Consider the following 25,344-nt stretch of genomic DNA (forward strand, 5'->3'; position numbering starts at 1 on the left):
ATTTAACTTAAACTCAGTAAAAATAGAAATATATTCATGGGGAAAGAAACTCACACTCCTTAATAAATATAATGTGTATGAGACTAAACTATAAATGATACTAAAATATAAATAAGAAACAATCTTCAAGTTTATGCTCAAAATGAAAGCCTCTGTAGTTGAGGCCTTTGTTACCCACAGCAAATTCAGGAGAAATGATTTCGTCCAGTATGAGCAAGTAGTTCTGAAGGGCAAATGTAACATATTTCTCAAGACCTAGTATAACCTCATTTACGGACTAACACATTGGATTATTAAAAAAAGCTTCTTCTGGAATGCTGTACCCATATGGGGACCTTCTAGCCACTACAAGTCAATTGAAGGTGGAATATGACTGCACTTGAGTAAAATAGGTCTGGTAGTTACTGATCTACAGACCACCATCACCTCCATTTTGCAAGTCATTCTCAAACTATAAAGAAAAGGAGTGGGCGGGGGAACAAATGGGAATGGCCTGAAAGCCCCCCCATTAACTGGAAGCTTAACTCTGGCTAAGAAAATCAAGAAACTCCAAGGAGCCCTGGTGGTGCAACAGTTAAGCACGGGGCTGCTAACGGAAAGGTTGGTGGTTTATGGGAGAAAGACCTGGTGATCTGCTCCCATAAAGACTATAGCCTAGAAAACCCTATGGGGCATTTCTATTATGTTACATGGAGTCTCTATGAGTCAAAATCAACTTGATGGCACCTAACAACAACAACATTGTGTCAGGCACTGTGTGCTAAATTCCCCATGTGAATTTTCTTGTGTAATTCTCACAACATTCACATGGATAGCTACATTTTACTAGTGAAGGAACTGAAGTTCAGGGATATTAAGGAACATTCTTAACAACTATACTGTGCTACCTCCCATGACCAGCATGCTGGAAGAAAACCAGCATTTGGTGGGCTTTCATTCACTCTAGTTGAGGGAGATATCAGAGATTAGGCTCTGTATATACTCTGGACAAATGGGCTGAGTTTCATGTCAAAGAGGCCACTGTGTTTGGTGGGGCAGTGTGCTGTGGTGTAAGGAGGGCCTCCTGAAGTTCCTGCTAGGACATTGATCCTGCCAGTGAACAGCTCTGATGACCATGACAAGCATGGTATATGATCTTTCCACCCTTTACGTTAATGTTTGTTTGGGAACTAGTGAGCCAGGTTCTTAATAGGAAGGTACAATGACAGAACAGACTCCTTAGGCATAAACCTATCTTACAAGACCTTCAACCAAAGAGGGGGACATCAACCAGCATGCACCACATTAGAGAAAGTGCCTGGATTCTGGAAGAAGTGGACAACGACGTCAGATGAAAGCTGACACACCTGACACAGATTAGGATGACACCCAGCCATTCTCTGCCACGGGAGTCACCAATAGCTGGTGAAGAGGGATCTATGATCCACAGAAAAACTCATTTGAAAATGGCTGTTTGACATCCCTAAATTAACTGTTAGTAAACTGCATATATTTCATTCAACACTTTTTTGTGTCATTATTAATTTCCCAAGTTAAAGAACTCCTTCAAGTATCGCTCAGGGGAATAGCACCTGAACTAATTAGACAAAACATTGTGCTCAGCTCCTTATGCCTGATTAGTTTTGAACTAAATTACTTTCAGACATTTTGGAGTTAGTATACATACTATTTTTTACAACATAACAATAATAGTTTTAAAATCTAACTATGTGTGGCTTCCACCACTCATCTGTCACTTTGTTGTAATGTGGTGGCCTGCATGCTGCTATGATGCTGGAAGCTATGCCACCAGTATTTCAAATACAAGCAGGGTTACCCATGGTGGACAGGTTTCAGTGGAGCTTCCAGACTAAGAAGAAAGGCCTAATGATGTACTTCTGAAAATCAGTCAATGAAAACCCATGGGTCACAACAGAATATTATTGATTTCGTGCTAAAAGATGTGAGCCCCTAGGTTGGAAGGCACTGACACAAAACTGCAACAATGAACTCAAACACACCAATGATCATGAAGGTGGAATAGGACTGGGCAACTTACGTATGAGGTCACCAGGAGTTGGAGCCAACTTGACAGCAACTAACAACAGCAACAGCTGTTTTTATAGCATAACATAATATTTTAAAAGGGCAAGTGTAATAAACACAATTTCTGATCACTTTTAGAACTATGGCTTTATTAATATTGCTTAAATATTGTACAAGAGGTGGATATACGTTTTAAAAAACTTTCTTTTGCTAGTACTTTTTAGTGAGTATCTAATTGTTTTTACAAACAACTTTTGAAGTATAAATGTGAACTAGAGTTGATGTTTTCCATCTTTCACCCAGATATTTGTTTTTAAACAATAATTTTCCAAATTTCTGAAGAAACAAATTTAGATTCTAAGCTCTCAGCACAAATATCAAGAAGGGCCTCCTTATTGACAGAGACTTTCAGGAGCTGGCTGGGTAATTCATCTTTCTGAGAAAAAAGAGGATCAACTGGGAACCCCGGTTCCCTTATTCTGATGCTAGCTCAGATTCTGGGCACTTTTAGTTTCTGTGAAGACCTGAAAGTGTGGCTTTCCTCTCACCTGCCTGGCTGTCTCAGAAGTCTACTTGCTCACTGTTCTTTCTATGCCTTCCCCAGGCAGTTTCTCACTGTGTTGAGGCACATGCCTCAAAAGAGTCTTTAACTGATTTTCATAAACTCCTGCAGTATAAAGATATTTGTTAGAGTAGATTTTCTTAGGACCGTTAGTGGGGGTCTTTATTAATTTGGTGTAAGTCTTCTATTAAATTAGGAGATTCTGTCACTGGGCCAAACATGCAACAGACCAAACTGCATCTGGTAATTTGCTGGAGCAGTACTCCTCAGACTTTAATTTGCATACAAATCACCTGGGGGATCTAGTTCAAATGCAGATTCTGATTCAGTAGGTCTAGGATGGGAACTAAAATTACCTGGTCTCCCAGGTAATGTGGTTGGTAGTCCTGGACTACTTCAGGAGCAAGGCGCTGCCAGCAGGTTAACTGAGAGGGCTCATCAAGCTCAGCCAGTGGCAGAAAGAAAAGATCTGAGCAACAAGCTCAGAAAAGACAGTTAATTTAGAATCCAGGTTGTGGGAAAGGGACTATTCCTCACTGGAGATATTACCGCTTGAAATTTTAGACAGACGATTTTAAATGTGTGTGCCTTTTCCCTAGAAGCAGATGCTTTTTAGCAGTCCTTGGGCACTAAATGCCAGTAACAAGCCAGTCATTATGATAACTGATGAAAAAAGGCAGCCTCAGCAATAAACAGAAATTCATGTGCAGTACTGTTAAAATTATAACTAACAGATACTTAATGTTTTACTCTACCAGACAAGCACCGTAAGCCTTTTATATATCGTTAAAGTTTGCTGGACAAATATGGCCACTTTTTCCATTGTATTTACTGGCACATCCTTCAAATAGCCTTCCTCTTTGTATGACTACCAGTTCCTCCCTCTTTCTCGCCCCTGAAGGTATCATAAAACCTCCTTCCCTTACTTGATCCGTTCCCATTTATTGAACACAAAGTGATTTTGGAAGGGGTCTTAGGCTAAGGAAAACCTATAATTTTGATGTGTTGAGAATCTAGGTATGGTGGAAGCCCAGCTATTGACTAATAGGCCCTCTAGCTCCTTTGAGCCTGCAAAGCAGTTCTTATTTAAAAAACAAACAAACAAAAAAAAACTTCAAAATCTGATCCTGAGGTCTTTTTTTTCCACAATACACCAAAAAGAAAAAAAGACCCTATACACTTACAAATACATTGCTGGGATGGTGGAGGTTGGGAATGCCCTTAAGAACCATTTTTAGAAGGTGATCCCCAGTAATCCACAAGGAAAAATCCACACATGAGAAAAGGAGGGAAAAAGAATTCATATATTTTTAAGATATAGTGTTGGAAGGTATGTAGCTTCAAATAAAATTGCCAAGCAAACTCATGAATTTAACAGGCTTTCATGACAAGAGCAAATAATAGAAGGATCACTGAAAGGTAAAGATGTAATTTAATCTTGCAGGTTTCTTTTGGTAAAAGTGTAATCTTTAGTTCATAGACAAATAGAAGTTAGGAGTAAAGTATGACTGTTTTGCTGGATTTGATCCACTTTTAGAACTGTATTAAAATCAGGCTAATAGCATAGTTTTATAAGAAAACTACAAAATTTATTCATTTCTCACAATATATGTGAGTAAGGCTGATTGGATCAATAAATTGTCCTCTTGACTTTAACAGGTAATTATTGTGTACACTCTTAGTAATCAGAGGTCCACTGAACACTTGGCGGATGTGGGTAAGGTGGAATTATTTAGGCTAGCACTACATTTACAATTAATTAAAGGACCGGGCATCTCCTAGTCTAGAAGGCACATTATGTCTTTCTGGGGTTCTCCTGAGAAATTCTGAAGGGGGATAATGGTGACCCAAGGCTATGACCTAACAACAAACCTTGACATGAAGAAATGACAAGCGCATTTATAGGATTTCCTGGGGAAATGTGGGATGCTGAGTCTACTGGAAGAAGTACTATCTGACAGAATTCTCACAGATGAATTGGAATTTACCAAAATAACATGGAAGGGAAGACTTTTCCAGGCAGGAAGAATTGCAGCAACAAGAAGGTGTGAAACAACAGTTTTGTGTTGCTACGAAAATGTAAGCCCCATGAAGGCAGTAGTATAAACAGAACTTAGAATGCTGATGGCACACAGTAGATGCTCAATGAATATTTGTGGAATTAATGAATGAATGAAGTAGGATAAGTAACATGAGATGAAGCTATAGAGGTGGATATGGGCCAGATGATGAAGGATTTGAATGTAAGGTAAATAAAGATTTTGGTCTTTATCCTCTAGGAGATATGGGGAGCCACAGAAAGGTACTAAATTGGGAAATAAAACCATGAAAGTCGGTAAGATTAGATGGGTGGTGGTGGTGATGGTGGTGAGGCTATAGAGTAACAATTTAAAAGTATTACAAGCAATGAACACCAGTGAAATCTCAATTTTTGAGGTATAGACAAAGGGATAGGATTCACTGAAGAGCCTGAGTAGGAACAGAGAACTAGGAAGACTTTCAGAAAAGAAGGTCTCTAGAAGAGACGTCTAGATGTCCTGGAAGCCATGGGGGAGGAAGGATTCTGGAAGGAATGAGGAATGTTCACTTGACAAACAGGAAGCCATTGTTAACATTAGAGAGCATTTTCAGTAGCATGAAGGGGGCAGAAACCACATAGTAGTACGTAAATAAGTACAAGTAAGGTAAGGAAGTGTAGATGCTAAGTAAAGCTTATTCCTCTAAGAATAACTCTCTTACATGCTTTTCGGGACAAGGTGAGCTATATGTGAAACATATGGATGCTCTTTCAAGAAAGGTGGCTGAGAATGGAAAAAAAAAAAAAAGAAGGGACTATGACTGGAGGGGAATGCAAAATTAAGAAAGGGTTCTTAAAAAATAGGATGAATTCGAGCAGGCTTATAAACCTGCTAAGAGTATGGAGGGAGTCCTGGTCATGCAGCGGTTAAGAACTCGGCTGCTAACCAAAGGTCAGCAGTTCGAATCCACCAGCTGCTCCTTGGAAACCCTATGAGGCAGTTCTACTCTGTCTTATGGGGTCACTATGAGTCAGAATTGACATGGTGGCAATGGGTACAAGGAGGCTCCCTACCCCCGCAAAAGGAAGTTACAACAGTCTCCCTGATAAAGGGGGTTTTAATGAAGTAGTTGCAGAAGTGGGCAAGAAGGACAGGAAGGACGTACTTCCAGAGCAAGGTGAAGTCATCGTTTCTAAATAGAGGACCTACAATATCTCCCATGAAGCCACAGGTAAGGAAGAAAGTATGGGCCTAGATACAAGCTAGTTTCTTAGGCGTGGAGGAGTAGGAACTAACCTGTAAGAACTTGGGGTGATGGCATAATCCATTAGCTTTAGCTAAATGTGGGTCTAATGAATGTATTTTAATAGTCATGAATATTTTCATTTTATTTGTGAATTTTTCAAATATAGAAAGTGGGGATTTACATGCCAAATGGCAAGGTACTCTATGTGGGATTTAGCAGGTCCCAGGCTCACTTTAGATTGCTGGCATATGTGATTTGGGTAGTTTTTTTAAATGTGAAAAAAATAGCTAAAATGTAATATTCATCACAAATTTATAGTCATTTAAATGAAATGGATTCATCTATGCTTTCCTCACTAAATTTTATTCCAAATTTTAAGTGAAACTGTCACTTTGGTGAAATTTTTCCCAATCTACCAGTAGAATAAGCTTTGAAACATAAAATTGTTTCTGGACTGAAGTGCATTATAATTCTCATTAAAACCCACTCTCTTAGAAATGTAAAATTGATTTATTTAATGCACTGCAAAATTCTCCACAAAAGTACCACACATTGTGAAATAACGTTAATTGGGAGGAGAAGGCAAAACATAATACATTTTCTTTAAATTTTAGGGCAATTAGCATAACTTCCATTAATATGGTATAATAACTGCAATTATTTTCATTTCTACATTTTGTTGGAATTTATATTCATTAAAAGTATGGTTTTATAGGCTGTAAAATGAAAAAATGAACATGAATTTATAATGTTTCATAGCAAGATAATGCTGTAGGTGATTTCATTCATTTATTCAGTAAGTAAGAGCCTACTACATGTAGGCACTGTGGCTGAACAGTCTTCATGGCAAAATTTTCTGCGTTTACCATCTAGAATTCTCTTGCACATAACGTTAGTTGGACACCGTCCACTTAACTTTCTGTTCTCATGCATAAGCAACTAGCACTTCAGAGGCAGAGCACATTTTTGACATGACCTAAATATAATTTATCTCCTAAATAAAATGTATTAAGCCAAGGAGTCCTGGTGTCACAACAGTTAAGTGCTCGGCACTACCTGAAAGGTTGGTGGTTCAAATCCACCCTGCGGCTCTACTGTAGAAAGACCTGCTGATCTGCTTCCATAAAAATTACAGGCTAGAGAATCCCTTGGGGCAGTTCCACTTTGTCACATGGGGTTGCTATGAGTCAAAATCAACTTGATGGCATCTGAGAACAACAACAAAACCATAATAGTAAAGTAGACAGCGATAAATGTGATTTTTTCTTTTTTTACAACGTAAGTTTTAAGATTTATAAAACCAGGAGAATTTGAGGCTTACTTGGTAAATGTATTGTACACTGGTGGCGTAGAGGTTAAATGCTATGGCTGCTAACCAAAAGGTCAGCAGTTTGAATCCCCCAGCCGCTCCTTGGAAACTCTATGGGGCAGCTCTACGCTGTCCTATAGGGTCGCTATGAGTTGGAATTGACTTGATAGCAACAGGTTTGTTTTTTTTTTCTTCTTTTTTTTGGTTTGGTCATTTTAAGATTTGAGTTCATAGTTGTTTTTTTTTTTTAAGTCATAACGAAAAGGTACTAAGATTTCCCCCTCCTTAAAACAATTTGCACGAATTGGACATATTTTATGTAATAGTAAACGTGATGATCATCTTGTAACTATAACTGTTGGCTATAACCATCATCACTGCTTTACTTCTTCCCTCTGACATTTCTCAAAATCCCCAATTTTGGTACTCCCAATTTGCATAAGGCCAGTACACTTTTAGGCTCTGAGCTCCAGAAAATTACCACTGTGGATTACAAGGGGGCAGGAAATATGTTTATAGATAATACAGGGAAAACATACCATTTTTACAACTCGTTTCTCCTGGGGCCCCAAACTAATGAATGCACAGTTATAACTAAACAAGCTCATGACTCAATGACATTTATGGAAACAGGGTTTTCAAGAGGATATGAATATTACAGGTTATCTTCAGTTTACAAATGGGGAGCTGATAACCACAAGTGAGTAGCTCCAAGTAACCATGTAAATTAGTTTCCAAAGATTATACTAAATATCTGGTATATTGACTCCAGCTAAATGAGTTTTTCATCATCTAATGTTGGTAAGCCTGTGTGCTTTTTCTTAGTGAAGCCATTGTTGTATGGCATATTTTACAGTCATATAACTAGCACAACAGGTGGATTAATACACAGGAATAATCTGTTATTGCTCCTTTGATGTAAAGTAAGCTCCATAAGAACAAGGGTTTATTTTGATCACTGGATGCCTCCATATTTACAACAGCACCTAGCACATATGTGGAATGAACAGAGGAAGAAGAAAGGGCAATAAGGCAAAGATTTGGTACATGACCAAAGAGATCAGAGTAACGCTAAAGTTATTTCAAAACCCAGACAAGACAAAAAATCAGTAGAAAGATAGTTTTGTACATTTTTGTACACTCAGCTGCATTATTTGACTCACACATGCATCTTGGTGATTTTGTTTTGTGACTATCCTTGTCTCCCTAATCTCCTAAGAGAACAAAATAATTTGACAAATGCGTATGCCAAGCTCTCAGAGAAAAATGGTAAATAAGATAGAGTCCTTACTCTTGAGGAGGTTATCCAGTATCTTAAAAACCAGTAGTTTCTCTGAATTAGCATTTCTAAATATTTCTACCTTAGTGATGATTTATATTTATCCTGATGACTGTGAGGAATGTAAATTTTAACATAACTTTTTTTTTTAACTTAAGATGTTTTCATAATAGCAAATGGAGTAAATAATTTGATAATTTAGATGACTAAGATCGAATCAATAATTAACAGTTAATATCTGTTACACGTAGGTCAGATTCACAGCCTATAAAACACTCTGTTGCCCATTATTCCATTTATACTTAGACATGGCCAACAGATGTACATCCCTTCTAGGACTGGCCCCAAAGACCTCGTACATGATCCTTCACTCTTTTATTTGCATTCTAGCTGGCAGCTGGTTAATGGGGACCCAGTGGAAGGCTCCAAGGGCCTAAGGCACAGAGATACACCAGGGAGATGAGCCTGGCTCCTTGAGCTATTGCTTGGAGGAGAGGCACCCAGATTTGCCATCCAAGAACACTTAAACTAAAGCTTATATGAGAGAGAAATAGACTTCTATTGTATTAAGCCACTGAGATTTCAGGACATTAATTGATAATACAGCAGTCACTCACACCTCTTGGTGTGGATCTGTCACCTAGTTTGCTGTGTCATATATGCTATTTTCTACTGACATCAAGTGAAAAGTTAAATTATATAATACTGAATGTGGAATAACTCTATGGGACAGTTCTACTCTGCCCTATAGGATCACTGAGTCGGAATCAACTCAACAGCAGCAAGTTTGGTTTGGTTGAATGTGGAATAATCACTTAGATCTTTACCTACTCTTTCAATATTCCTTTTTTCAAATAACCAGTACTTATCTCTCTCTCGTATCAGATGCTTATTACTGGTGAATACTGACTCTTTTTCAGATTAAATCTGTTTTGACGATATCTGAAGTCTTTTGTTGTTGTGGTAGTGGTGGTTTTTAAAGTCTAAATGCTTCTTCAAAAGTATCTTTTATAGGTTTAAGTAACTAGCTGATTAAATATTTCTCAACAAGTTGTTGTTGTTGTTAGGTGCCATACAGTTGGTTCTGACTCATAGTGACCCTGTGCACAACAGAACGAAACACTGCCCAGTCCTGCGCCATCCTTACAATCGTTGTTATGCTTGAGCTCGCTGTTGCAGCCACTGTGTCAATCCACCTTGTTGAGGGTCTTCCTCTTTTCTGCTGACTCTGTACTCTGCCAAGCACGATGTCCTTCTCCAGGGGCTGATCCCTTCTGACAACATGTCCAAAGTATGTAAGACGCAGTCTCACCATCCTTGCTTCTAAGGAGCATTGTGGTTGTACTTCTTCAAAGACAGGTTTGTTCATTCTTTTGGCTGTCCATGGTATATTCAATATTCTTCGCCAACACCACAATTCAAAGGCGTCAACTCTTCTTCGGTCCTCCTTATTCATTGTCCAGCTTTCACATGCATATGATGCGATTGAAAATACCATGGCTTGTGTCAGGCACACCTTAGTCTTCAGGGTGACATCTTTGCTCTTCAACACTTTGAAGAGGTCCTTTGCAGCAGATTTGCCCAGTGCAATGCGTCTTTTGATTTCTTGACTGCTGCTTCCATGGGTGTTGATTGTGGATCCAAGTAAAATGAAATCCTTGACAACTTCGATCTTTTCTCCATTGATCATGATGTTGCTCATTGGTCCAGTTGTGAGGATTTTTGTTTTCTTTATGTTGAGGTGTAATCCATACTGAAGGCCGTGGCCTTTGATCTTCATTAGTAAGTGCTTCAAGTCCTCTTCACTTTCAGCAAGCAAAGTTGTGTCATCTGCATAACGTGGGTTGTTAATGAGTCTTCCTCCAATCCTGATGCCCCATTCTTCTTCATATAGTCCAGCTTCTCGGATTATTTGTTCAGTTTACAGATTAAATAGGTATGGTGAAAGAATACAACCCTGACGCACACCTTTCCTGACTTTAAACCAATCAGTATCCCCATGTTCTGTCCAAACAACTGCCTCTTGATCTATGAAAAGGTACCTCATGAGCACAATTAAGTGTTCTGGAATTCCCATTCTTCGCAATGTTATCCATAATTCGTTATGATCCACATAGTCGAATGCCTTTGCATAGTCAACAAAACACAGCTAAACATCCTTCTGGTATTCTCTGCTTTCAGCCAGGATCCATCTGACATCAGCACTGATATCCCTGGTTCCACGTCCTCTTCTGAAACCGGCCTGAATTTCTGGCAGTTCCCTGTCGGTATACTGCGGCAGCCGTTTTTGAATGATCTTCATTAAAATTTTGCTTGTGTGTGATATTAATGATATTGTCCTATAATTTCCACATTTGGTTGGAACACCTTCCTTGGGAATAGGCATAAATATGCATCTCTTCCAGTCAGTTGGCCAGGAAGCTGTCTTCCATATTTCTTGGCATAGATGAGTGAGCACCTCCAGCGCGGCACCTGTTTGTTGAAACATCTCAATTGATATTCCATCGATTCCTGGAGCCTTGTTTTTTGCCAATGCCTTCAGAGCAGCTTGGACTTCTTCCTTCAGTACCATTGGTTCCTGATCATATGCTACCTCTTGGAATGGTTCAGCATCAACTAATTCTTTTTGGTATAATGACTCTGTGTATTCCTTCCATCTTCTTTTGATGCTTCCTGAGTCGTTTAATATTTTCCCCATGAAATCCTTCACTATTGCAACTCGAGGCTTGAATTTTTTCTTCAGTTCTTTCAGCTTGAGAAACACTGAGCATGTTCTTCCCTTTTGGTTTTCCATCTCCAGCTCTTTGCACATGCCATTGTAATACTTTACTTTGTCTTCTCGAGAGGCCCTTTGAAATCTTCTGTTCAGTTCTTTTACTTTATCAATTCTTCCTTTTGCTTTAGCTGCTCGATGCTCAAGAGCAAGTTTCTGAGTCTCCTCTGACATCCATCTTGGTCTTTTCTTTCTTTCCTGTTTTTTCAGTGAGCTCTTGCTTTCTTCATGGATGATGTCCTTGATGTCATTCCACAACTCGTCTGGTCTTTGGTCACTAGTGTTCAATGCGTCAAATCTATTCTTGAGATGGTCTCTAAATTCAGGTGGGATATAGTCAAGGTCATATTTTGGCTCTTGTGGACTTGCTCTGATTTTCTTCAGTTTCAGCTTGAACTTGCATATGAGCGATTGATGGTCTTTTCCACAGTCGGCCCCTGGCCTTGTTCTGACTGATGATATTGAGCTTCTCCATTGTCTCTTTCCACAGATGTAGTCAATATGATTTCTGTGTGTTCCATCTGGCGAGGTCCATGTGTATAGTCACCGTTTATGTTGGTGAAAGAAGGTATTTGCAATGAAGAAGTCGTTGGTCTTGCAAAATTCTATCATTTGATCTCCGGCATTGTTTACTTCATGTTACTCTCAACAAGTAGTAACATGAAATAAACATTGAAATCTTTGGGGGTAAAGGGAAGTGGTGTATGCAACTTAATCTTACATGGCTCAGAAATACACACGAGTACATCCACACATACATACTAATTAAAGCAAATGGGGCAAAATGTTAACAACAACACGGGTAAAGAGTATATGGTGTTCTACTACATTTGCAACTTTTATGTGATTTCAAGTTATTTCCAAATAAAGTCTTCTTTTTTAGAAAAAAGTAATCACATTATGAAGAAATAAATACTTCCAATGGATTTGCTTTTAATATTTTCTCTAAGCAGTTAAAAAATTGTGATACAGTGTTCTTGTCTGATAATAGGTTATTCGAAAATTTAGAGTTAGAGTTTTCTCTACATAGAAATAATTCTCTAGGTCCATAATTTTTATACCTTGCCTTCAAACAAAGCCTGTTTATAGTCTGTGATGCCTCTCAAATACCCATAATCCTCCTTGAATGTAGGAGAAGAACACGTGCATTACTGATACTAGTTAATCATTGTATGAGACAGGCTGAGAAGGAAGTATTCTGTTTTAGTGAAAACTTTTTGGATCATGTTTTCTAGGAGTTTTTTTTTTTTTTCTAGGAGTAGAAAGGAAACTACTCAAATTCTGATCAACTGTAACTTATGGGAGGCTCACAATTTAAGTAAGGGACTTTGCTGAATTTTAATATAAATATGAATAAAGAATATGATCAAATAATAAATCACTCTGGGTTCGCTTTATTCCGGACATCAAGTCACCACTTCCCTGGACAAAACGTGCAATAATTTCCTGTTCCATACTAGCCTGAGCTTCAGCCAAGAAATTATTTATAAACAAACTACTATGTTTCTTGAAAAGAAACACTGAAATAGAAAATTTGTAGCCAACCTAATTAAGAAAATAGCATTACTAAGAAATGAGAATGATAGAAAAACAATAAAATAATCTTAGGTACAGTAGAAATGGGAAGAAAAATTTAGAGAATACTTGGTTCAATTCCATTTAAATATATATGAAAACTGGAATAAAAGAGATGATTTTATAGGAAAATTACAAAAATAGAACCCAGGCAAGAAAGAAACTCTAAGAAGACCATTTACTAAGGAAGAAATTGAGGAAATTGTAAAAAAGCAACCTTCCCGCCTAAATAAACAAATAACAACCTCAGCCCTCCAGAACTAGATGCTTTGAAAAGAGTAATATATCAAATATTCAAAGAATAGATTTCAGTGTTAATTTGTTTCAGATCAGAGACAGAGAAGGAAAGCTAATGAATGTTCTTCCAAAACCAGCAAACTTTTACAGTAAAATCTGACAGAAAAGAAAGCAAGAAGGAAATCTTCAGACCAATCTCACACATAAATATCAATACAAACAACTATATATAAACAAATAGGACCCAGGAGCACATGAGAAGCATACTATGTTAAGACCAAATATAGTTTATTCCAAGAATGAAAGGATATTTCAATACTAATAAATGTTTTAGTGCAATTCATCACACTGATAAGTCAAAGGAGAAAAAAAAAAAAAGATCATCTCTATGGGTGGCAAAAAGCCTTTGATAAAATTCATTATCCATTTTTGTTAAATTTTCTTAAGGAAACAGGAATGTTTCCTTAACATGGCAAATATGCATCTCATAGAAAAAAGCTAATATTGTGTTTAATCATGTTAAATGGAACTGTTTCCATTTAAGTTGGGAATAAGAAAGGAGTTTCCATAATCACCATTATTAAGTGTTCCAGAAATAGCAGCAAAATGAATTACACAAGTCATACATATGTAAATAGGAAAGATGGAGGCAAAGTGATTGTTATTTGTAGGTGTGTACTTTTACTCAGAAATCCCAAGAAATGAATTAAAAAAAAAAAAAAAAGAGAGCAACAATAAGTTTTTCAGTAGGGCAACAGATTATAAAATTAATATTCAAGAACAGATAAAACCCAGGTGAGTATGAGATATAAAAGTAACAAATAAACAAAGAACATGTTTATGGTCTCATTTATTTTTCATCTGTCTCTCTCCAAATGAATGTAAACCTCATGAGAAAAAGGTCATGGCTGGCTTTGTTTGCTGCTTTGTCTCCAGAGTCAAAAAATGCCTACCATATTGTGGGTACTAAAAAAAAAAAAATTGTTGAAAGCAAGCAAAAATGAATGTATACTATAGCTCTACTCTCTTGTGCAGAGATAGATGTGCAACGATAGAAAGTATTTTTTTTAATAATAGAAAAAGACTGAAAACCACCAAAATATTCATCCATGGGTATTTGATTAAATAAGTTTTTAAAAATAATGAAGCATATCTCTGAACTAATACATAAAGCCTTCCAAGATAAATTGTTAAGTTAAAAAAAGCAAGGCACATATAATACAAGTCTCTATACATATAATACAATATAGTATAGTATAAGATACTGACTCATAAAGACCCCATAGGACAGAGTGGAACTACTCCACAGGGTTTCCAAGGAGCAGCTGGTGGATTCAAATTGCCAACCTTTTGATTAGCATCCTGAGTTCTTAAACACTGCACCACCAAGGCTCCATAATATAGTATAGTATAGTGTAGCGTAGCGTAGCATAGCATAGTATAGTATAAGTCCTTATACATTTAAAATGACTGAAATCTACAAAACATGTTCTCTGACCATATCAAAATTAAATTATAAATAAACAAAGGGAAAAAATGGTAACTCCCAAATATTTGGGAAATAAATGACACATTTCTCAATAACCCTTGATTCCAAAAAGAAATGACAAAGGAAATGAGAAAATATCTTGAACTGAATGGAAAAAGGAAAACAGCATATCAAAATTTATGGACTACAGCTAAAGAAGTACTTAAGAGTAAAATATATAGCCTTAAATACTTATATTAGAAAGGAAGTTCTAAAATCATTCATTTGAGCTTTCAACTCAAGAAGACAGGAAAAGAAAAATAAAGCACATATGCAGTGCAATGAATTGCTTTTATATGGCCTTTCTAACCATGGTCTTGTAACTCCCACCAAATGATTGAGTGGGACTATGCAAATAAGATGTTTGTGGCCCACCAAGGGGATTGGACAGCTTGCTAACCATGCAAATAAGGTGCATGGCACTCTTAAGGGGGTGGGACCATGAATATAAGGCATATGGAACCCTAATGAGGGGATTGGTCAGTTTTGTCATTCCACTAGACTTAAGATGAGCCATCCCAGAGGTGGAAAGGGGGGACCTCACTACTACCAAGAAAGAAGAGCTAGGAATGGAGTGCATTCTTTAGACCTGGGGTCCCTGAGCTGAGAGCCTCCTAGACCCAGGAGACAGAGAGAGAGCTGTAACACCAGAGAAGGTGAGAGACGGCGAGAAGCAGCAGCAGAGAAATGGTGACAGCAAAGGTAGCAGAACCAGGAAACTAGCAGGAGACGGTGCAGTGGGCTTCTCAGCCCACAGAGTGGAGTGAGAAAACTGAATGCCTTCCGTCCAAGGCTTACTGGTAGAGTGGGATGACTCTGGGCACTTATTGGTGGATCTAAAGAGTTTTGTAACACTTTTCTAAGCAGGGCAGAGGCTGGCCTGGCCTAAGAGGGCTGAAGGGCTGAGGGGCCAAGGCTTGAGAGGTTGAGGACCAGGGAGAGGCCTGTCTGTGGGCATGACTGAGAAGCTGTGTTGACTGAAGACCTGTATCCTGAGTCGTTCCTAATCCTGAATTGTAATCTGTTACTTCCCCATAATCATGAGTATTATCTCATGATAATTTGCAACAAATTATCAAATCCAGTAGAGAAGTCGAAAGTGCAGTGGAGGGACAGCTGGTGTCAGAACTGGTAAAAAGGTTTAAGAGAGGAGGCATGTCTGATCTCTACCTCATAGGAATTAGCCTTGGACTGTTGATCTTGATTCTCCTTCCCCCCACAGGAAGTCAGATACCCTCACCACATCATTTTCACAATATACAAAGTAAGTAGAGGGAGAAAATACTAAAGAGAAGAATGGAAAACAAAGGAACAGAAAAACATAAAAAAGTCAATGAATCTGAAAGATGGTTCTTAAAAAGAATTTTACAAAATTTTTTTAAAAACTTTGTGATAATCAGTTCAACTTAGATGAACTGTAAAAATTCTGAGAAAGACATAAATTACCAAAACTGACTAAAAAAGTAACAGAATAGACCTAAATCAAGTCAATAAATTTAATTAGTAACTAAAAAATCTCCCTACAAAGAAGTCTAGCCCATATGTCCTCACTAATGAGTTTTATCAAACTTTTAAAAAATTAATTTATCTTAATTGTTGTTGAGTGTCTCAGTTTTCTAGTGCTGTTGTAACAGAAATAGCACAAGTGGATGGCTTTAACAAAGAGAAATTTCTCCTCTCACAGTCTAGGAGGCTAGAAGTCAGAATTCAGGATTACGGCTCCAGGGAAAGGCTTTCTCCCTCTGTCAGCTCTCGGGGAGGATTCTTGGCATTAATCTTCCTGGGCCAAGGAGCTTCTCAGTGCAGGGGGCCCTAGTCCAAAGAACACATGCTCCTGGCTCTACTTCTTGGTGGTATGAGGTTCCCCATGTCTCATTGCTCACTTCTCTCTTTTATATCTGAAAAGAGATTGGCTTAAGACACAACCTAATCTTGCAGATTAAGTCCTGTCTCATTAACATAACTGCCTCTAATCTTGCCTCATTAACATTATAGAGGTAGGATTTACCTCTATAGGATAATCACGTCAGATGACAAAATAGTGGACAATCACACAATACTGGGAATCATGGCCTAGCCAAGGTGACAGTCATTTTGGGGGGACGCAATTCAATCCATGACATTGAGAATATACACAACAGAACATACACCAACTTAAAAATTTCTGTATGTACAATTCATTGACATTGATTCCATTCTTCAAGTTGTGCAACCATTCTCATCCTCCTTTTCTGAATTGTTTCTCCTCTATTAAAATAAACTCAATGCCCTTAAGTTTCCTGTCTAGTCTTTTGAGTTGCTATTGTAAATTTGATCCCATACAGATAGTACTTAAATAAGCACAATGTTCAAGGCAGACATTCTTTACTAATTAAGCTAACCTATTTTTTTTTTTTTTTTATTGGTTTTAAGAAGACTTCAGGGGATATTTTTGGCTTAAGGTTTCAAGATTATCTCAGGGCAATATTTTAGAAAGTTCACCCAGCCTCCATGGCTTTAGAGAATTCTATCACACTTTTAAGAAAGAAATATTGTCAATCCTTTACAAACTCCTTAAAAAGATAAAGGGAGAGGGAACATCTCCCAACTCATTTTATGAGGCCAATATTACTCTAATTCCAATGCCAGACAAAGGCATCACATGAAAAGAACACTAGAGACTAATATCCCAACAGGTGTAAAAATCCGTAACAAAATATTAGCATACAGAATCTAGCACATATAGAAAGAATTATACATCATGACCAAGTAGGGTTAATGCTAGAAATCCAATACTTAACATCTAAAAATCATGTAATGTAATATACTTTATTGGAAACCCTGGTGGTGTAGTGGTTAAGTGCTATGGCTGCTAACCAAAAGGTCGGCAGTTCGAATCTGCCAGGCGCTCCTTGGAAACTCTATAGGGCAGTTATACTCTGTCCTATAGGGTTGCTATGAGTCAGAATCAACTTGATGGCAGTGGGTTTAATATACTTTATTAATAAAAGACATGATCATTTCAATCTAAAACCTCCTGCTTATTAAAATTCTCAACAAACTAAAAATAGTTTCTCAACCTGATAAAGGACATCTAAAAAAAACCTATACATAAAATAATACTTAATGATGAAAGACTAATGCTTTCCCCCTAAAACTGAGATAAAGGCAAGATATCCACTCATATCACTTTTATTCAACATTGTACTAGAGCTTTAGCCATTGTAATAAGGCAAGGAAAATAAATCAAAACATACACATTGCAAAGAAAGAAATAAATCCGTCTTTATTAAATGATGGTGTGATGGTTAAAATTGTAGTCAACTTGGCTAGGCCATGATACTCAGTGTTTTGGCAGTCGTATAATGTTGTGATCACTTGCCTGTTGAGATTTGATACATGATCATCCCTATGATAGGATCTACTGTGAGCAGCCAATCAATTAAAAGGGAGTTTCCTTGGACGTGAGACCTGCGTTGAATATCACAGACATTCTGGCAAGGCTCAGAGGTTTTGCTTGTACTGGATCCTGAAGCTAGCTCCTGTTCCTCCGAACTCCGGTTTTTGGGACCTGAGCTAGCAGCTTACCTGTGGTCTTGCCTGCCGATCTTGGGATTCATTGATATTCGCAGCCTGTGGGCAAGAGCCCTGCTCTCTGGCCTGCTGATCTTGGGTTTGCCAGCCCCTGTGGCTACATGAATCAGGAGAAGCCTCTATCCTGACCCTTGGACTTGGGATGTTCTAGCATCTACAACTGGGTGAGCCATTTCCTTGATATAAATCTCTTGATATATTTATATATGCCTAACTGGTTTTGTTTCTCTAGAGAACCCAGCCTAAGACACATAGCATAATAATCTATTTCAAAATCTTATAACCCAATTTCAAAATCTTATAGAATCTACAAAAAATCCTCCTAGAACTAATAAGCAAGTATAATAAGATTCCAATATACAAAACCAAAACCAAAAATTAAATGTGTTTTTATATATTAGCAACAACCAGAAAATGACATTAAGAAAATGATTTCATTTGCGATAACATAAAAAAGAATAAAATATTTAAAAATAAGTTTAACAAAAAAAGTATAGGATCTGTACACTGAAAACCAAAAAATGTGGCTGAGAGAAATTAAGGATGATTCAAATTAATGAGGTTTACCACGTTTATGAATTGAAAAGCCCAATGTTGAGATGGCAATTATCCAAAGTAGCCTATAGAGTCAATGTAACTCTAAAACCTCAGGAAGTCTTTTAATTTTTTATTAGAAAGCTAATGTTAAAATTTATATGTAAATGAAAAGGATATAGAATAGCCAAACTAATTTTGATAAAGAAGCAAAAGGTTGGAGGACTCACACTGATTTCAAGACTTTATATAAAACTACAATAAACTAGAAAACGTATATAAGGATAGACAGTAATCTAGAGAGTATGTATAAGGACAGACAAATCAGTGAACAGAATAGAGTCTAAAAATTAATCTCATATTTATGCTCAATACATTTTTGACAAAAGTACCTAGGCAATTCAATGGGAAAGGGTAGTGTTTTCAATAAATTATACTAGAACAATTGGGCATCCATATGCAAAAAAAAAAAAAAAAAAGTGAACACGGACCCTTACCTCACATTATACACAAAAATGATCTTAAAATGGTTTATAGACCTAAATGTATGAGCTATACAATAATACAACTTCTAGAGGAAAACAGGAAAAAATTCTTGCAATCTTGGCTTAAATATAACACTGACAAACAAAAATGATCCATTAGAGATAAAACTGATAAATTGGGTTTCATTAAAATAAAAAAAATTTTGTGCTTCAAAAAACACCACTAAGAAGGTGAAGACAGGCCATATATTGGGAGAAAATATTTTTAAATCATGTGTTTCATTAAGCACTTGTACTTAGAATATTCACAACTTAATAAGTAGACCAAAAAACCCAATATACAAATTGACAAAATATTTGTATGGGTATGTCAACAAAGAAGACATATAAATGGCTAATAACACATGAAAAAATGATGGACATCATCTAATGGTCATTAAAGAAATGTAAATTAAAACCACAAAGAGGTATCACTACACACTGACCAAAATAAAAAAGACGCACCATACCAAGAGTTGGCAACAATGTGCAGACACTGGAAACCTCATACATTACTGGTGGGCATATAAAATGGTACAGCCATTTTAGAAAACACTGGTAATTTCTTAAAAAGTTAAAAACACACTTTTCATCCAATGCAGTAACATCACTCCTATGTATGTACCCAAGAAAAACGAAAACACATGTACAAAGACTTATACCCAAACTTGCATAGCAGCATTATTTCCAAACTGGAAACAATTCAAATAGCCATGTGCTGGATATGGATAATAAACTAGATGTGGTATATCCACACAATGCATTACTTACTATTTCGCAGGGATAAAAAGAAACAGGCTACTCATATATGCATTGACATGGATAAATCTCAAAAGCATTATGCTAAGTGAGAGATCACTTTGTGGTAAGTGAAAGAAGACAACATACTGTATAATTCCATTCATACGAAATTTCCAGAAAGGCAAAGCTATTCAGAAAGCAGATTAGTGGTTGCCTCAGCCTGGGGTTGGAAGTGGGGACTGACTGCAAATGGGCATGAGGGAACTCTTTGTAATGACGGACAGTCTATGGATTATTGTAAGGTTTATACACCTATATAGTTTTAACAAAAAAATATTGAAGTATATACTTATAATTGGTGAATTAATGGTTATGTAAATTATACCACACTGACGTATGTTAAATAAATGAAATACACCATAGCAACCATTTTTTTTTCTATAAGACGTATGTATAATATCATCCTGTTTCTATTAAAATACTTTATATATTCATACATATGCTAGTAAAGGCTACAGAATTTCTGGAGGTATGCATATGAAAAATATGTTTACCTTTGGGGAACAGGATTGAATGTCTGGGATAGAAGGGAAAATTACTTTTCATTGTATGCCTTTCAACATTATTTGCTTTAAAAACTCATGTACATTATTACTTTATAAAAAAGAAATGCTAGTAAATATTTAAAAACAACCAACCAACCAACAACCATCCTGGTATAAGGACCCAGGTGTATGAATCTGCTCTTGAAAATCTATGTTTCTCTGAATGAGGCCATAGCAATAATGAGTAGCCTGTAATAAGACAAAGTCTCTGTCATCAGAAAAACATGGTACTAGTTCCTAGTAACTTCAGAGAAAAAAAAAAAAACTTCAGAGAGACGAGTACAAAATGTGGGAATTTGGGGTATCTCAAGAAGTTTTTGACTAGAAATATTTAAGCTTCACAAAGTACTACATTCTGCAATTCTACACTAAAAACAGACAAACAAAAGCCGAACCCGTTGCAGTTAAGTTGATTCCAACTCATAGTGACCCTCTAGGACAGAGTAGAACTGCCCCATACGGTTTCCAAGGAGCAGCTGGTGGATTCAAACTGCCAAACTTTTGGTTAGCAGCCGTAGCTCTTAACCACTATGCCACCAGAGTTTGCCCCCAACTAAAAAAAAAAAACCCACAAAATAAAAGAAGTTTCTCACTCCAAACACAATGCAAACAAAACTTTGACTGATGAGAGAGAGAAACCCCAGCACTTGACTGATAGCCACATACAATAAATTTTTTTCAGAAAAGGTACATATTATAATAATCTAAAGAAAGAATTTAAGGATTTCATAGTACTTTCTCTTGCTATGTCGTGGCTTTAAAAAAGCCATTATACATGAAATATGTTCAAATTTGTCTCTATGAATCATACAGTGGCTACTGCCCAGTGATTTTCCGCTATACCTTTTAATATACCTTTGCCAAAGATTTGATTTTCAATTGAACATTATGAAGATATGGCTCTTTAATTAATGAATATTTGTTTTAATCTTTAAAAAGCAATGGGAGAAATTTTAATGCACTGTCAATATTTAGTATTAAAAGTCAAGTGCTATTTTGTAGCTATGTCTTAAGAAGGTAAATTTGATTGCTTTGCTACCGTATTTTCTTTTCTAACATAGGAACATAATACATAAAACATAAATACATGCAGTGTTGCTCACAAATGCCTAATATTTGGCATCCTTGAAGGGGAAAAACCTGCAAAGAGGGTCAAATAAACTAAAAGGTTAAAAGGTACTTCTTTCAGCTTTGACTGCCTTCACTTGCATTTCAAATTGACAGGCTTTCATGCTATTTTTAGTGCTTTGAATAGGAAATCACATATGCTTGCCGTGCTTGTGCCATTCACATGAATTCCTCATAGCACTGCTTCTCCTGACCTATTCCTGCTGTAGCCTAAGTGCTGATTTAGACTCCACATTTAGTGAGCACCTATTGTGGGCCACTCAATACTGAGGACACTACCATCAGGTTAAAAACCTCCATTACTGTCCAGTCAATTCCAACTCACAGTGGACCTATAGGATAGAGTAGAACTGTCTCATAGGGTTTCCCATACTGTAATCTTTACGGAAGCAGACTGCCATATTCTTCTCCTGTGGAGCTGCTGGTTGGGTTTGAACTGCCAACCTTTCAGTTATCAATGGTATGCTCAACCACTGAGCCACCAGGACTCATTACCGTCATGTTAGATAGTATTATTATCCCATTGTATCAGAAAACTGGCCAATGAAAACCCTATGGAACACAATGATCCAATCTGCAACCAATCATGGGGATGGTACAGGACTGGGCACTGTTTCATTCTGTTGTGCATGGGGTCATCATGAGTTGGGGCTGATTCAATGGCAGCAAATAACAACAACAACAAATAAGAAATCTGAAGGTCATGGACTTTTAAGTGTTCTAAGTCCCCAAGTCACTAAGCAGGAAAACAGGACAGCCTGAGTCTTTTCCTTTATGCTCTGTTTTCAAGCATCCTTCCTGCTATGGTGGGCCTGTCCCCCTTTCATCTTCCTAGCTTCACTGATCACCAATAGCAAAGTAGCAGAAAAGTGAGGAAGGGGTCCCCTGCTTAGCAACCCCTTTCTTTCCCCATGGAGAAGGTAGAAAGGAAGAAACATCTAGGGTTCAGAGCTCCTACCATACTCCTCACTGCTTCTATTTCCATCCTTCACCCAGAACACCCAGGCCAGAACTTCGGCCCTAGCCCTGTTCCACAGCTTTCATCCCAGGTCATGGGCATCACTATGGCTACCTATTGCTGGAGCAGCCCCTGTAGTAGTGGAAGATGTGTCCTGAGCAAAAAGATTTGCCTACAGTAACACACCCAAAGGTCCTTATAGTGATTACCAATACTATATTTGGGTACAAATTGGCTTCTAACTGCTAACCTGACATCCTAACCACAATTCAGGGCATTGCTTCCACGGGAAATGGCAGGTTTCTTAATCAAATCGATGAGCAAGCAATATGAGTTCTCATTAATGAACTTTTGGAATATAACCCATTCATAGCTGGGGATTCAATCTTCAAGTTCATATCAACATAAACATGTACTTAATATAAAAAATGAAAAATACTCTCTAAATTCAAAAGCTCAGCTCCCTGGACTCATATTTTTCTCCCTTACTCTTTTACCTTTATTTTTAAAAGTACAATTTCATTCAACTGCAGAGAAGCCTCCATTTTTACAGTATCATTGTAAAAGTTTCAACTGGTTCACCCACATATTTATTGCTAAGCCAGTGTTGGTTAGTCTTACCTCCTCGATGGATGACCAAAGAAGTCTCACTTCCAAGGGGACAGTCCTTAAGTATATCCACTACTTCTGTATGGCTCAGGTTCTGTACATTCTGCTGGTTGATCTCAACGATGAGGTCACCTTCACAGAGGCCAGGGCATCCCTGAATGTCAAGTATTTGTTTCACCCGCTGTCCTGTAGGACTGTCAGCAATAGTGAAGCCAAAGCCCTGGGCACCTTTCACAATGGTTAAGGTCATAAGTTCAGCTTGGGTGGCCCCAGAGGAAGCCATAGACACATTGTCATCATGGACAGGTGGTGGATACGTGCCATCTAGTTGGCCATCAGCTGGCATGGAATGCAAAGAATGAGGTGGCCGATCTGTTATATCTGGAACAGACTGTGAGGTCCGAGAAATGTATTCTAAATATGTTTCATAGTTATGTCTTCCATTGACCATCACTGGAGGTTGCCTCTCCATTATTGCAAGGGGTGGCACCATGCTGTTAGCAGGATCTTCAGGATCAAAGGGCAAGGGGTATCCACGACACAACACCAGGTTGACACTCTGGCCAATAGGAACAGACTGGAAAAGTTTGACTACATCTGCATGAGTGTGTCCAAGGACACAAACTTCATTAATATAGACAATGACATCACCTGCAAGGAAAAAAGAAAGAGGTTGACACCATGAGGTAAGTTCAATTAATGTTGACTTAGAGGAATGGAATTACTTATGAGGCTAGTGGATGAAGTGCTCTGTTTCTCAGTAAGCAGTGAGAAAATCAATTAGAATAATATTTAAATTCACTGTAGGTGATTCAAGGTTACAACAGGTCTGCCAACAAGTATAATGATCAAATGCTGAAAAAAAAAGCTATTTGGTTATTCTTCAAGTACAGAAACAATTTCATGTTCAGAAAAAAAGGATCAGAAAGAAAAGGTTAGAAGCACATACCCTATGCTTCTTTGTCATCTTCATTGCCATCTTCTGGGGTGGCAATTCAATTAATAGAATTTTCAAACTACTGAGAAGTGGTGTTACAAGTTTTGGATGAAAACAGGACAAAACAAAAGAAAAACCCTGATATATGGGTTTCTTAGTTGTTATCACTTGACTGAGTCAAATGCCATTTTTCCTGCTTTTTGAAAGAGAAAATATTTTTCTCACTTATTTTCTCCATTTATAGCAGATGTAATTGCAAAGGCCCTACACACCCACAAGTAAAGGCCAAGGGCACAGGTTTGGGATCAAGAAACTGGGTCCATATTCTGATGCTACAACTTAACAGATATGTGATTTTGGGCAAGTACTTACCTGCTTTGAGCAACACTTCCTCATTTGTAAAGTTATTGTGAGGATGAAATGAGAAAATGCAGGAAAAGTGCACGGCACCATGCCTGGCACATAGTGGGTTTCAATAGTGTGGACCAATATTAATATGATTGTTGGTAAGAGAAGATGGGGGTTTAGGACTTTGGCTTTCAATCAGGAAGCTACCATAGACTCACTGTCTGATCTTAGATCAACTGGTATTTCTGTAGGTCATTTTCAGTAAAGGCATTTGTCTTTTCTCCCCAGAGACTTATTACAGGTTTGCAGAGGTCAACTGATGAGAAGTTAACTTTATATTAAAAATGCCCTGAATGTAAATGATTAATTATAAAATATATTCAGAAAAACAAAATATCCTTCTTAAAATGTAAAAAAATATGGTTGCTTGAGATAATTGTTTTTATTAAAAAACTCAATTATGTATGAAAAATGATTTATTTTTGGAGAACTGTTCTATCATGAATTGATATTTTTATCCTCAAAAACCATAATAGTTGAGAATTGAACTTGCAAATTGAGATTGTGCCTGACTATGCTGAGGACTATGTGAGGGATGAAAAGACATGTTTTCACAGATTGTCAAATGAGTAACAGAACAGACATCAATTTATCAGGACAATTTTGAAATGGGTAGTGTAAATGGTGATAGAGTTGACTAGGGAGCTTACCCATCAAGACTGCAAACATCAAAAACAAAAATAGACTTGAACTTTCAGAATGGAATACTTTCCTGGTCCTTCTTTGGTGTATGATATAAAATTGTTTTTCCATTAAATGCATTTGAAAAATAAAT

At 37.3% G+C, this 25,344-nt stretch overlaps 1 protein-coding gene across 2 annotated transcripts in view; it reads right to left on the reverse strand.

The window, feature by feature from the left end:
- Positions 1-25,344, reverse strand: part of MAGI2 (membrane associated guanylate kinase, WW and PDZ domain containing 2) — a 1,497,921-nt gene that overhangs the window by 229,282 nt on the left and 1,243,295 nt on the right. For both annotated transcript variants that reach the window (XM_049894296.1, XM_049894295.1), the window contains exon 10: positions 23,237-23,875. In XM_049894296.1, the coding sequence (XP_049750253.1) occupies positions 23,237-23,875 (639 nt within the window). The remainder of the gene's footprint in view (positions 1-23,236; positions 23,876-25,344) is intronic.

The sequence above is a fragment of the Elephas maximus genome, chromosome 8 (assembly GCF_024166365.1).
Source record: "Elephas maximus indicus isolate mEleMax1 chromosome 8, mEleMax1 primary haplotype, whole genome shotgun sequence".
Lineage (NCBI taxonomy): Eukaryota > Metazoa > Chordata > Mammalia > Proboscidea > Elephantidae > Elephas > Elephas maximus.